The 12,750-nt window shown below is 46.3% G+C and overlaps 2 protein-coding genes across 2 annotated transcripts; one reads left to right on the plus strand and one right to left on the minus strand.

Moving 5' to 3' along the window:
- Positions 1–409: 409 nt before the first annotated feature.
- On the minus strand, positions 410–5,440 carry LOC6525317 (basic proline-rich protein). The gene is made up of 3 exons (XM_002101117.4): positions 4,350–5,440; positions 3,679–4,216; positions 410–3,424 (listed from the first exon to the last, which is right to left on the minus strand). The coding sequence occupies exons 1-3, from the start codon at positions 4,980–4,982 to the stop codon at positions 1,833–1,835; spliced, it is 2,763 nt and encodes a 920-aa protein (XP_002101153.1). The 5' UTR covers positions 4,983–5,440; the 3' UTR covers positions 410–1,832.
- Positions 5,441–6,057: 617 nt separating this feature from the next.
- LOC6525318 (zinc finger protein 665) lies at positions 6,058–7,944 on the plus strand. The gene is made up of 2 exons (XM_002101118.3): positions 6,058–6,180; positions 6,238–7,944. Coding segments are annotated over exons 1-2 (1,335 nt in total). The 5' UTR covers positions 6,058–6,178; the 3' UTR covers positions 7,571–7,944.
- The last annotated feature ends 4,806 nt before the right edge of the window (positions 7,945–12,750 follow it).

Here is a 12,750-nt window from a genome sequence, read left to right on the forward strand (position 1 = left end):
TTAGAGCGAGAAAGATTCTACATATGTGTCTAGTGGAACTTTTGGAAATACGTATCAATTTCACTTCAGTGTTCAACTTGCTAGGGAGTTGCGATTATGTTTTCCAAATGCTCAGCTCTTAGGTTTAGATTTTAACTAATCTTAAGTAATTTGTTTATTCTTTAATAAATAATTTAGATATCAATTTGGAACTCTAAAGTGCAAGCAAATAATTGTAATAATCGTTAACAGTACTTACACATAGTATTTCAGTTATACATTTCAATTATTGTTAAAATTAATTCTTCTTTAGGATTATTGGCATTTATATGTATCTGCGTTCGTGTACAGAGAGTGTTCACTGTACACTGCTCGTCCTCCTTCTTATGCTTAAATTTCCAATGAATTCGCTTCATTTCAATGCTCTCGCTTTTCGTTTAACTTTAAATGTAAGGTTTATTTATGATTTCCGCTTGTTGTTTATAGTTTTTACTTTTACTTGAAATAGTAAATTTAAGCTTATTGTATAAATATATATTGGATTTCTCAAATTACAATCTTTCACTGCAAAAAAAAAACTATTGGTAGAAATCGGGGGAAGGGGTTTACCAAGGATAATTAAATGTTAAATTGCTACACAAAAATGCACAAACTTTAAAAACAGACGTCTACAAAAACACACACAAAAATACAAAAAAAAATAAGAAATAGTTTAAATATTTAGGAGATTAATTACGTTAAAAACACGCACTATTCTGCTGCTCCATCGTCCTCTTCCTTACACTTAAGTATATTTATATATGCATATGTATAAATCGTTTAGAATAATCGTTTTTAAAGAGGAGCGGAACCTACTTAAGAGAGAATTAATATATATATATATAATAGGATGGGTCGATTGCTATGGATTGGATACCCAGAATTTCCAGAAAGGCGGCGTAATCTATAAACCCTTATAAGTAATGGTAACTGGGCCAATTCTTAGAAAGCCCATCAAGTATTTGTGGTTTTACAACCAATATCGCTTATAATTGCCTACAGACTACACGGCCCACTGTGAATCCGAGTTTAAGTTCTCATAAACTGACACTTTCATCGCTCAATCGGGAAATTGTATTCTCGTGAGCATCCTGAGAAATCGATCCATCCATGTTGTCTGGATTTTTGGGCCTAGGACACGGTTTCTTGTTCGCTTGCGCATTTTAATCAGCTTACTTAGTTCTAGATCGCTTCTTCCTTTACGGACTACACTTCGTGTTTTCTTTTGTTCTAGATCTACGGTTTCGGTTCGTTTCGAGCTACTTATCCCTCTGCTATCTATCACCGAAACTAATCAACTTTCTTCACTTCCTTTCAGATAAAAGTCGACAGCTCAATGGAGCTGCGAAATGCGAGGAATTCGCTGCTTGCATGTGGGAACCCTGAATTTGCATCTAGATTAATTATCAAATCATTCATTCGTCGTTCTTTTCGCCTACTTTAAGTCTTATGCTTACTCGTCTTTCTCCTATCCGTAATCCTACTTATACTTCATCTTCTGCGGCTGCCACTCTTAGCTCTAATCGTAGTCCTCCTCCTCCTCCTCCTCCTTCTCCTTCTCCTGCTCCACTCTACTCTCTGATACAAATCTTAATCATATGCCTAGTGTAACGCAATGTGCTCCTTGTCGTCGCCGTCCAGTTATGCTATTACTCGCGCTGCACCACCTCCTCCAACTGGCCTCCAAATCCTCTCCGGATTTCCATGGTGTTCGGCCCGTGAATCCTCTCCAGCTTCAACCAGCGAATCCCAGCCGAGAATTACTTGTTGTGGAGACAGCCAGGTGGCAGCGGCGGTAATAGGCTGTCCCTTCCTCATTGAGGCGGCTGTTGGCTGTAGTATCCATATGCGCCGGTGGGTGGCGGGCCCTGTGGTGCTCCTGGCGGCGGCATCTGTGCCCCGGCGGGCCTATAGCCCTGATAGCCCTGCGTGGGCGGGTATTGTGCATAGCCACCGGCCTGGGGTGGCTGATGGTAGGCGTGGCCGGGATACGCGCTACCCGGCGGCGGTGGTCCGTAGGCCTGTGGTGGCGGCGGTCCTCCATACGGACCTTGTGGTGCGCCCGGCGCCGGCTGGTATTGATTCGGTGGCATCGGCGGTGTGGCTCCATTCGGAGGCGGTTGCTGATTGCCTTGTCCCTGGGCATTTGGTGCTCCGCCACCGCCAGCGGATCCGCCCGCCGATGGCGGTGTCTGTTGCTGTTGCTGCTGTTGTTGCTGCTGCTGCTGTTGATTCGGCGGCGGCGGTGCTCCTGGCTGCTGATTGTAATTGCCCGGCGTCGAGTATGTGGGCTGCACTTGCGTGGGCAGCGGTGCCACACCAGAAACCACCACGCCTGGTGGCTGTTGTTGCTGCTGCTGTTGCTGCGGCGGTCCCGCATACTGCTGACCAGCCGGTCCGCCAGGTCCGCTGGGCCCCGCTCCACCACCAGCTCCTCCCTGCGGCGGCGGCGTCGATTGCTGTGCGTTGGGTCCGTTTGGATTGGTGTTGCCACCGCCTGCTCCGCCGCCAGCCTGTGGCGGTGGCGTCTGGCTGGGCGCCGTGGTGCTGTAGGCACCGCCCGGCGGGGGTGGTGGCGCTGCTCCGCTAGTCGGTGGTCCGCCCGGGTAGCTACTGCCCGGCGGTGCACCCGCTCCGCCAGCGGCGGCTGCTTGCTGCTGTTGCTGTTGATACGCCTGATAGGGACTTTGAGCACTGCTCGTGGGTGGTGGCGGCGGCCAGTAGCCACTGGGCGGTGGCCCTCCTCCCGCTGCCGACTGGCCATACTGTCCGGGATTTGGCGGATAGCCCGCATAGCCCATCGGTGGCGGTCCGCCAGCAGAGTTCTGCGGCGGCGGCGGTCCGTATTGACTCTGCGGCGGTCCTGGTGGCGGTTGCTGGCCACCGGTCGGCGGTTGACCGGGTGGTGGTGGTCCCGGCGGCGGCTGCTGTTGCCCCGGCACCGGTGGCACCTGCTGGCTGCCAGGCGGCGGTGGATATGCACCCGGCGGTGGTCCTTGCCCGGCTCCGGCATTTGGCTGATAGCCATGCCCACTGGCGCCCGTCGCCGCACCGGCTGGCCCATGATGATAGCCACCTTGAGCGGCATTTGGCGGACCCGGCGGCGGTGGACCGTAGCCCTGGGTTGGCGGCCCATAGGGATAGGCGCTCTGCGGCTGGTACTGCGTCTGCGGCTGTGGCGGATAGCCCGGATAGTGGCTGTGCTGCTGCTGTTGCTGCTGGTAGCTGACGCGGTACGGACTCTGCGGTGGCGGTACACCTGGTCCGCCGGCTCCTGGCTGTGGTCCCGGTCCGCCGGGACCGCCCTGCTGCTGCTGATTAGGCGGCTGTTGGCCGCTCGGTTGCGGCTGCTGTTGCTGGGGATTCTGGGGTCCGGACAGTGGTCCGTTGTTGGGACGCTGTTGATCTGCAAGGCGAAAGATGGTTGAAAGATAAGTAAGAGTACAGCGTACAACACACCACTGACTGAACGTAACGGGTGCACGAAATAAACTATAAACAATGGGTTAGGATTTTGGAATTATATTATTAGTTATTAGTAAATTAACAAATATCACAGGAGTTCGTCAAAACTAAGAGCATCCAGGTCAAATTCATTCAGAAAATAGTCCATCCACGTCTCCTCTCCATCGAGTTCTTGAGCGGCTACATTACACTTACTGGGCGCGGCATTCGGATTGATGACTGACTGACCCGGCCCCTGGCCCTGGCCAGGCCCTTGACCAGCTCCCGGCTGTCCCTGACCCTGGGCGTTGCGGTAGACGGGATGCTGCTGTTGCTGCTGCTGCGACTGCGGACCCGCTTGGCTGACTTGCGGTCCCTGCTGTTGGCCGGCTGCTACGGCAGCTGCCGCTGCTGCTGCTGCCGCCGCTGCTGCTGCCTGCTGTTGTTGTTGCTGCTGCTGCTGCTGTTGCTGCTGCTGAGATTGTTGTTGGGCGCCCGGCGGCAGGCCGGGATGTGGCTGCGGCTGCTGTTGCTGCTGTGCGCCGTATGGCGGCATCTGGACAGGCGGTCCCTGCGGATCGCCGCCATGTTGTTGCATGCCCATCTGCGGCGGTCCCTGGCCCGGTTGTCCAGGCACTGGACCCTGACCCGGCTGCTGCTGCTGCGGCGGACCACCCAGCATGCCGTGCGGTCCAGTTGGCGGCGTCTGCTGGCCGCCCTGCTGAATCACCTGCGTTTGGAGGACGTGCGGCGGCTGTGGATTGTGGATGGAATACATTATTATGGGGTATCAGAAAATATGTTTTTATTGCAATCCCTTCATAAGATTATGAAATAGCATATTCCACCATTGGGGTCGCATGCTTATCGTGCATTGTTTTACGCACCGGCAGTATTTGTGAGATGTTCATGGCGGGATCGGCCAACTGGGCGAGGTAGACCAGATTGCGATGCAGCGCGACGTGGTAGGACATGCACTCCTGCGCCTTGCCCATGCTCTGGAAGTCCTGAATCGTCTGGATGAGGCCGCAGTTCTCGTCGAGCATCTTTTGGATTTGCGCCGAGTTCACTTGCTGCGGCACACCACCACCACCGCCGCCTTGCATATTGGCGCCACCGCGTGGTGTGGACGGTGGTGTGCCCATCATTCCGCCACCGGGCATTCCGCCGCCGCCAACAACTCCACCACCACCGCCGCCGCCGCCGCCAGAGATGATGCTGCCCGGTGATCCTGGCACGCCCATGGGCGGACGTTGTTGCTGCTGCTGCTGCATGCCCATGGGCAGGATGCCACCGCCGCCTGGTCCGCCCGGTCCGCCACCGCCTCCTCCGCCGGGACCTACTCCGGATCCAGGCGGCTGTTGATTGGGCGCGGAGTTTGGTGGCGGTTGCTGCAACTGTTGTTGTTGCTGCTGCTGCTGCTGTTGTTGTTGTGGCGGGGGAGGCTGCTGCTGCTGCTGCAGTTGCTGCTGCTGTTGCGGCTGCTGCTGCGGCGGTTGCGGCGAGTAAACTGCAGACATTTTACTGGCTGCAGTCTTCTTCTTCCGCTTGGGGGTTTTCTCCTGTTTTTCCACAATTTTAGCGGTTATATTCGACCGTTGGGGAAAGGAAAGGAAAATTTTCGCAGTGTGCGGCGTTTTTTTCACATACACACACACACACGCACGCACACAACCGCGAGCGCTGGCACACACACACACTAAGTAAAGACACGCAAACACACGCACACGTACACGGGCAAAGAAGTGGCTATCTTTTCTCCTTTTTTTTTTTTGATTGTTTTACGGCGAGCGAAAAAACGCCGGCTATGCGAAAAATGCACTGGCAATTCGGTTGGCTATTGTACGCGTACGCTGGCGCTCACACGTTGGCACTGCAAAACAACATATTTTTAATCAATTTTCCGACACTTTTTCGCAATTTGCATGGAACGGAACGACGCTTAAAACGATTGCACAGGCGGCTCGAGTCGATTAATCGGTCGCATGCACGATCAAACCGGGCTTGACGGCGCCTGACGTACGCCGCTGTTAGTTAACAGCCGGGCAACAGACTCTGTTAGACTAGCGTTCATATGTTTGTATGTTACATTTTGCACATTTATCTATAACGTTGTGCAAGTCGAGTTATGAAAATGTCTCTGCTCTTAAGCACATCTTTACACTGCATATGTATTTATATGAACATCTAAATAGAAATTGGTTAGCATGACCAGAAAGATTGAACGTGCTAGGCCCCCTCAACATGGCGTTCGCTGTATTTTTTATATGCTGTTTTAAAGCCGCGTTTTGCAGCACTGATCGAAATAGATACCGGTTTTTTCTTTACTGTTTTCCACTGCAGTTATTGTTTAATTTATATTTTTAAATGAAAATGCAACACTACTGCTTAATGTCCTGCTGGACTTCATGTTATTTACTTATTGTTTTTTCAGCCATACTGCCGCCAGATATTTGGCTATTTTAATTCGGTCAATTTAATTTTATTAGACGTGCGTGGTTTTTATTTATATTTTGGTATCAATGAATTTAAAGTAACAGTAAGCTATATTATTAATGAACTTTTAAAAAGACATACTTTTTAGCTACCCAACCTAGCTAGTTTTTGACGTTTGCAGCACTGGCCAAGGCGGTTGAACAGGGTGATTAGTGCAATATCGAGGTAAACAAAATCATTTGTTGATTTGATTTACAAAATGTTGTAATACAATAGAAAGATGTAAGTGCATGTGAACGATAAACTATTGTAAAAACACATTAAATGCCTGCATTTTAGGACAAAGTCGAAGATTTGCCGAACTTGCTTGGGAACCTCGGAAGTCATGGTCAATATATTTGATGATCCACAATACTTGGGAGATAATATTGCGGATATGGTATCGCAGTGCATACAATATCCACTTTATAGAGGTGATTACCTACCCGAAACCATCTGTTTGCCCTGCCTAAAGGATGCCAAAAGTGCCATTGACACCATCACAAAATTCCGAAGGAGTCATCAGTTTCTCAAGAAGACTGAAATCAACGCTTTACAGGATGACAAGGAAACGGGTGACCCACAGTTCCATTGTCAGGTGAAGAGAGAAGAATCTGTAGAGGATTTGCCGCCAGTAGGAGCTACCAATGGGCACCAGTTCCAAGTCGAGCTGGAGAAGCTTGAAACTACTTTTCCCCTTGAAAAACCCTTTAAAGATGATCAATTCCAAGAGAAAAGCAATTTCCCAATAGAAGAAGATTCAAAAGGCGAGCAATTCACATGCGATTATATGGAAGGCAGCCGAGAAAACTCTCCAGAAACTGCAGTACAGCACCTGGAGGAGGAGTCTCCCGAGAACGAGCGATTCCAATGCCAAGTGAAGAATGAGCCCATTGACGAAGATCTCTCAGCGGAAGAAGACAACTGCGAACTCGATCACATCGATCAGCACATAAAGACTGAGGACATAGAAGAGAGTGTCCTGGAAAGTAGTCCCCCAATCGTTGGGATGCAGACTAATAGCAGAGTGGAGCCAGAGCGCAAACACCAGTGCCCACATTGCCCAAAGAGCTATCATCGCGCGTTTGCGCTGAAGGAACACCTCACTGTTCACACGGCGGAGAAGCCATTCGAGTGCCACCAATGCTCGAAGAGATTCAAATCGGCCAGATATCTGAAGGAGCACCAGACCATACACACCGGCGAACGGCCGTTTAAGTGCACGCACTGCTCGAACACGTACAGAAAGAAGACCTGCCTGCAGCGGCATATCCAAACGTATACGGGAGTACGACCCTTCAAGTGCACCCACTGCTCCAAGACATTTGCCACCGATTACGATTTTCAGTCGCACATTCGAAACTATTCGGGCAAGAAGCCCTACAAGTGCGGCGCCTGCTCCAAATCCTTTGCCACCCAATCCGTGCTCAATGTGCATGCCCGCATCCATACGGGCGATAAGCCATACAAGTGCACCGAGTGCTCGCGCGCCTTCCTATGGAACTCCAGCCTCCAGGGTCACATGCTGCGGCTCCATTCCAAGGAGCACCCCTTCAAGTGCCCCACTTGCAGCGCATCCTTTCTGGCAGAGAACTCCCTGAATCGGCATATGCGTGTCCACAAGAAGGAGTAGGTCATCGTAAGCAAAGGGAAATCCGGATTTGTTGGACCCACTGAACTGATTATATTATTTATAACAATAAGGCAGTTGTATAAATAGGATGTAAATATAGTTGGGCTGTACATATGTATCTATTTGATAGTTTTGTATGTGTGCCCTTGTTTTTTTAAGGTACAAATGCTTTTGTTAAAAATATATAGCATGCACTTTGTATAGTGCATTGCTATTTATTATTGTATAATATCGCACTTTGTGCAGAAAACTGATTTTTAAAAATGTAAATATCATATGTAAGTAATAACACTGTCTTTTTTCTGTGAAACAAGATCTTGTATGTGAATATGTCTCAGTTAACTAATAAAGTTTTATACGAATTTATATTTAAACGATTGTTGCAGCTTCTTTGGCTCTGGTTTTCAACTGATAACTGATAATGAAAAGGGAATCCATGGATTCCGCTTTGTGTCCGCTTCAAGCTGCCTAATGCGAGTTAGAGTCTGCAACTGCAACTGCAACTGCAACTGCATCTGCATCTGCATCTGCATCTGCATCTGAATTTGAATTTGAAGTAGGCCAACATATGTTGTCGTGTCTTGTCCGCACTAAATAAAATGCAACTTTTCGCCGGATTATGCGCATGTGAGTGGAACACGGAATGACTTTTTTCTGCTATTTCGCTGTGGCAACAACTGTTTCTGCGTGTGCATAAGTGTATGAGTTTGGGCCCATGCACTGCGAGAAATCTATGCTTCATTTTTAGTGTACATGAGTTTTGCTTTTTTTTGACTCATTTATGCACTTTTTAAGCCAAGAAAATGTTTGCATTGCATATTTTTTATTGAAAGAGTAGCATTTTTGTGAACAGTGCATGTGTGTGCCTGCAGCTTTTCACTTTATTCATGCATAAACTTGCCTGAGAAAGTTTTCGCGTGGCAAAAAGTTGCCACGGGATTTGCTTGGCCATGGTGGGGAAAACCCTAGTGAAAACCCTACCGAAAAACCCCCAACCACCAACCATCTCCCCCCGAAAAGGCCACCCTCCGCCCCTTTTGGACACATGCAAATAACATATCGATGCAGCTTTTTCAAATAAACCGCCTTGCCGCCCTCCATGCGCTGCCACGCCCCTTTCTGTGGCTTCCGCCTGTCGCCTGTTGTCCCAGAGGGGATTTAGTGGCATTGCCGGAACGTGCTGCTGCACATGCATCAATTTGGGCGCCACCGCAGCCTCCGATTTCCCAGGCCCCTTCACCCTTCATCCCCTTTCACCCCCTTCCCCAAAAATCGAAAACCCCTTTAACCCTTGTAGCCACCCCCTTAACCCCACAAGCAGCGCCACCACCACATGCCCACATTAACCCATTGTCCGCCCACTTGATACTTTACCCTTTGCTCTCTCATTAGCTACTCCACTAATTTCGTTACAAATGCTCATATATCTGCTTAAATTTATATCTTTTTTAGATTAACTTAAGAAAGGTGACTCTTTTAAGAAAGCTACCTCTTAGTGTTAAGTTAAAAAATAAAAGATTCGCCTAAAATAAAATGCGAAATTGAGAGCCATGTTGCCTGCATTTGATTTCTGTTGATTAAAAAGCCGCAAAATTAAATTTTTGATACCATAAATCATTGGCCCTTTCCCCTCCCCTCCCTTTCCCCTTCGCACCACCATAACAGCATAATTTATATAAATTTGTTTGCATTTCGGCCTGCAAATAATTGCAAAATGCGGGTCAACATGCGAATTTCTTTAACTTATTTATTAAGTTTTATATTTCATTTGCTTGTTATTTATTAATTTAGTTGTATTATTTTCTGCTTTATATTTGCTCTAATTGAAAACGTAATCGAATCTTAGTTGCTAAAACAAAATTAATTAATTTTGAATGAAATGTATATGTTATTTTCTTTTCTGTACTTTCGATTAGGTTTACAAATTGAGTTTTCCGTCCGGAAAATTCAACGAAACCTTATTTAGCTTACGCTTTAACTTTTGCGCACGAAACTTGCGTAAATTTCAGCAACATTATTTATTTATTTTAATTTTTATGCATTTTGCTGCGCTGCCCCATGGCTTTGATTACATAAATTGCGTATACGCAGTGTGTGCCTGTGTGTGTGCAAGGTGTGTGTGTGCATGGTGTGTGTGTGCATGGTGTGTGTGTGTGTGTGTATGCGTGTGCCAAAGGGCAGGTGATGTTTTGTGGCCTCTCTCAGGTGTAACATGTGTGCCAAGGTGCAGGAAAAAAAGTGAGTGAAAAAAGAAAACAGCCGGGAAAATATTATAGAAATGGGCTATAAAAAAAAAAAAAAAAAAACCTGAACCAAGCGACTCAAGGCCAAAGCACTTGGCTAGAACGAGATGGCGCCACAGACAGTCAGACATGAATGGGCGGCGGTTGGGGCAGGGGCTGTGGGCAGGGGGGCGTGGCAGGTGTGCGTGTGAACCACCGAGAGGTGCAAAGTAGTTGCCACTTAAAAGGCGCAAAAAAAAAATAACACACAAAAAAACTTCAAACAAACAGCAGCCAAAAAGCTTTGAAGGGTTTTCCCTTTTCACTTTTTCTCATTTTTCACCCTGCAGCTGTTACCGCTTTTCTTCTTCTTCAGCGTAGGGCGGCGTAGGGCGGTGGCGGGGGCGTGGCAGGCGGTTAGACATGAGCTGGTTGTTGTTGCTTTGGGCCATTGACAGTAAATCCGTTCACATCAACTTGCCAGAAATGCAAGAAATGCAAGAATGCAAAGCCGCATCAATAAAAAAAAATAGTGTTAACAATCAATGCTAAAAATGCAATAACTTTTAACTGGTTTGAATTTAATAAACACACAATTTAAATGAACACAGCTTTGTGCAGCTAATTAACTAAACTAAATCACAAACTATAACAATTTTAGATAATTAACGGAAATTCTAAATGTGTCATCATCCAAAATTGCATAAAACGGCAAAAAATAAAGAAAATCCAGTCTTAAATGCACTTTGATTATAAATGTAATAAATTGTTACAAATTTTGCAAGTTATGCCATTTTATATTTAGTTTAGAGTAAAGTAGAGTTACTTTTTTTTAAATATTTTAATCAGTAATAAAATTACAAGATCAATAAAATATATAATATTTGCCAACTTTTTGCAATGTTATAATTAGAAAATTGTTATTTTTTGGACGAAAGACGTCTTATTTTTTGCGCAGCTTATTCAATTTGTGTTAATTCATAAGAGGTAGCAACATATTCGATGCGATTTTATTCGTTTGCTTGTGTCTACCTGTTGTGTGGCACTGATATGCAAGATTTTAAATATTTAATCGCCTCTGGTTGGCATTTATTATTAAAGAATGCAGCTAAAAGCTTAATGTTCAGCCATTCATATTTAATTATTTTGTAATTTTGTTGTTCCTGCTGGCTTTTATTTATTTGCAACCGCACCGCAATGCTAAATATATATATACATACATATATATTTTTTTGGTTGCACTTTTTATGCCTTTGAACTACTAAATTGCTCTCCCTTTCTCTCGGCCTTTCTCTTTCACTTTCTCCGCGTGCGTGTGTGTGTGTGTGTGTGTCTGCCTTGCCACCATTGCCACCCAGATCATCATCCCCTTCGCCATCATCATCATCATCATCATCATCATCATCATCATCATCATCATCATCATCATCGTCGTCGTCGTCGTCGCGGGCGCCTGGCAACCCTGACCTGAATTCAACTCTAAAATTTGTGCGAGCTCTCTGGTATTTCAGTTTTGCACATTTTTTCGCCTTTATTTCTGTGCAGCAAATCAGTAAGCGCGCGTGTGAGTGTTAATTTAATATTTGTTTGGGCAAAAAAAAATAGGAAGAAATATGTAGAAAGAGTATAAAACACAGGGAAACAACACAACACAACACAACACAAAGAGTGAAACAGAGTTAATCTACATTTTTCAAGTTAGTTGCACTTGGCGAGCATGGAAAGGTGCAAAGCATGCAGATGGAATTTAATTTTACAAAATGCAACTATATATTGTAGTAATGCCATGGCAGTAAAAGGCTTTCTTAACAGCAACAAATTACTTACGAAGGTGCACAAAAGTACGCTACAGTAATCATTGCTCAAGAGTTGCACTTTGAAAGGCAATCTTCTGAATCTCATAAGCACTATGCTAATAAACCAAGCAACTTTGAGATAGTGTGCAAATAAGATAGTATGTTACATTTTCATTTGGAGCAAAAAGTATATTGGCTTTTGATTGAGAGCAGCCAATAACTTCGAAAACCAAAGTCACACCCAAAGTCACATCCAAATGGAGCCACCAGTCGAAGCAGCCGGGATGGATGCAAGTGGAGGAGCATTTCCGGGCCACACAGTTGAGGCAGCAGTTCATTAATAAGTGACCAAGCGGTGTCATAAGCAGTTCATTAATTAGGGACATGCACACCCTGGAGAGCAAGCAATCCGGCATCCTTTTCGCCAGGACTCGCAAGGACTCGCTCCTTTGGCTCCCCTCTTTGCATTTGCCTGGTCGAATCTGTCACGAAAATTCGCCCACATGGCGGTGAAGGAGCTTAAACACAGCTCGGATGGCACAGCTCCTGGCATTTATGCTTTGTGCTGACGTCTTCCCCCGCACTTTCTCGCCACTTTCCCCCATATTCCTAGTGGTTTTCCATGAGTTTTCCATGGGTTTTCCATGGCTCTGGCTCGAAGTAGTTTCCGTTGGCAGTGGCTGTTCCATAGCTCCATAGTTCTCCATTCCCTTGTCAGGTATTTCAGCTTGTTGTTTGCTGCAGTTATGTGTTTAACTGCCACACACATGGCACACACACACACACACACACCACCCCCCTAGTCACCCCCTCACTTCAATCCCACGGCTGGTGGTAAAGGGCCATGTCAACTGGCATACGAAACCAATTTCCTTTTTATGGCAAATGAAATGAAAATTTGAAATGACCACAAAACCGAAGGGAGCTCAAAACTCTGTGAGATGCAGGCGGAAAAAGGCAAGATAGTTCACTGCAAAAAAAAAGGGTTTCTATTTAAAAAATCTATAGAAAATCAGTCTAAGTTTAGCTGCAATCGAGAAATAAATACTTCTAACCACCACTTCAATGCAATAATATATGGTTTTATGTTTACCAAGTACATATATACAATAGAAGTAACAAGTTAAATACATTGCAGTGTAGAGGGGCTGCAAGGGGAATT

This window comes from Drosophila yakuba, chromosome X (assembly GCF_016746365.2).
Source record: "Drosophila yakuba strain Tai18E2 chromosome X, Prin_Dyak_Tai18E2_2.1, whole genome shotgun sequence".
NCBI classification, from domain to species: Eukaryota; Metazoa; Arthropoda; class Insecta; order Diptera; family Drosophilidae; genus Drosophila; species Drosophila yakuba.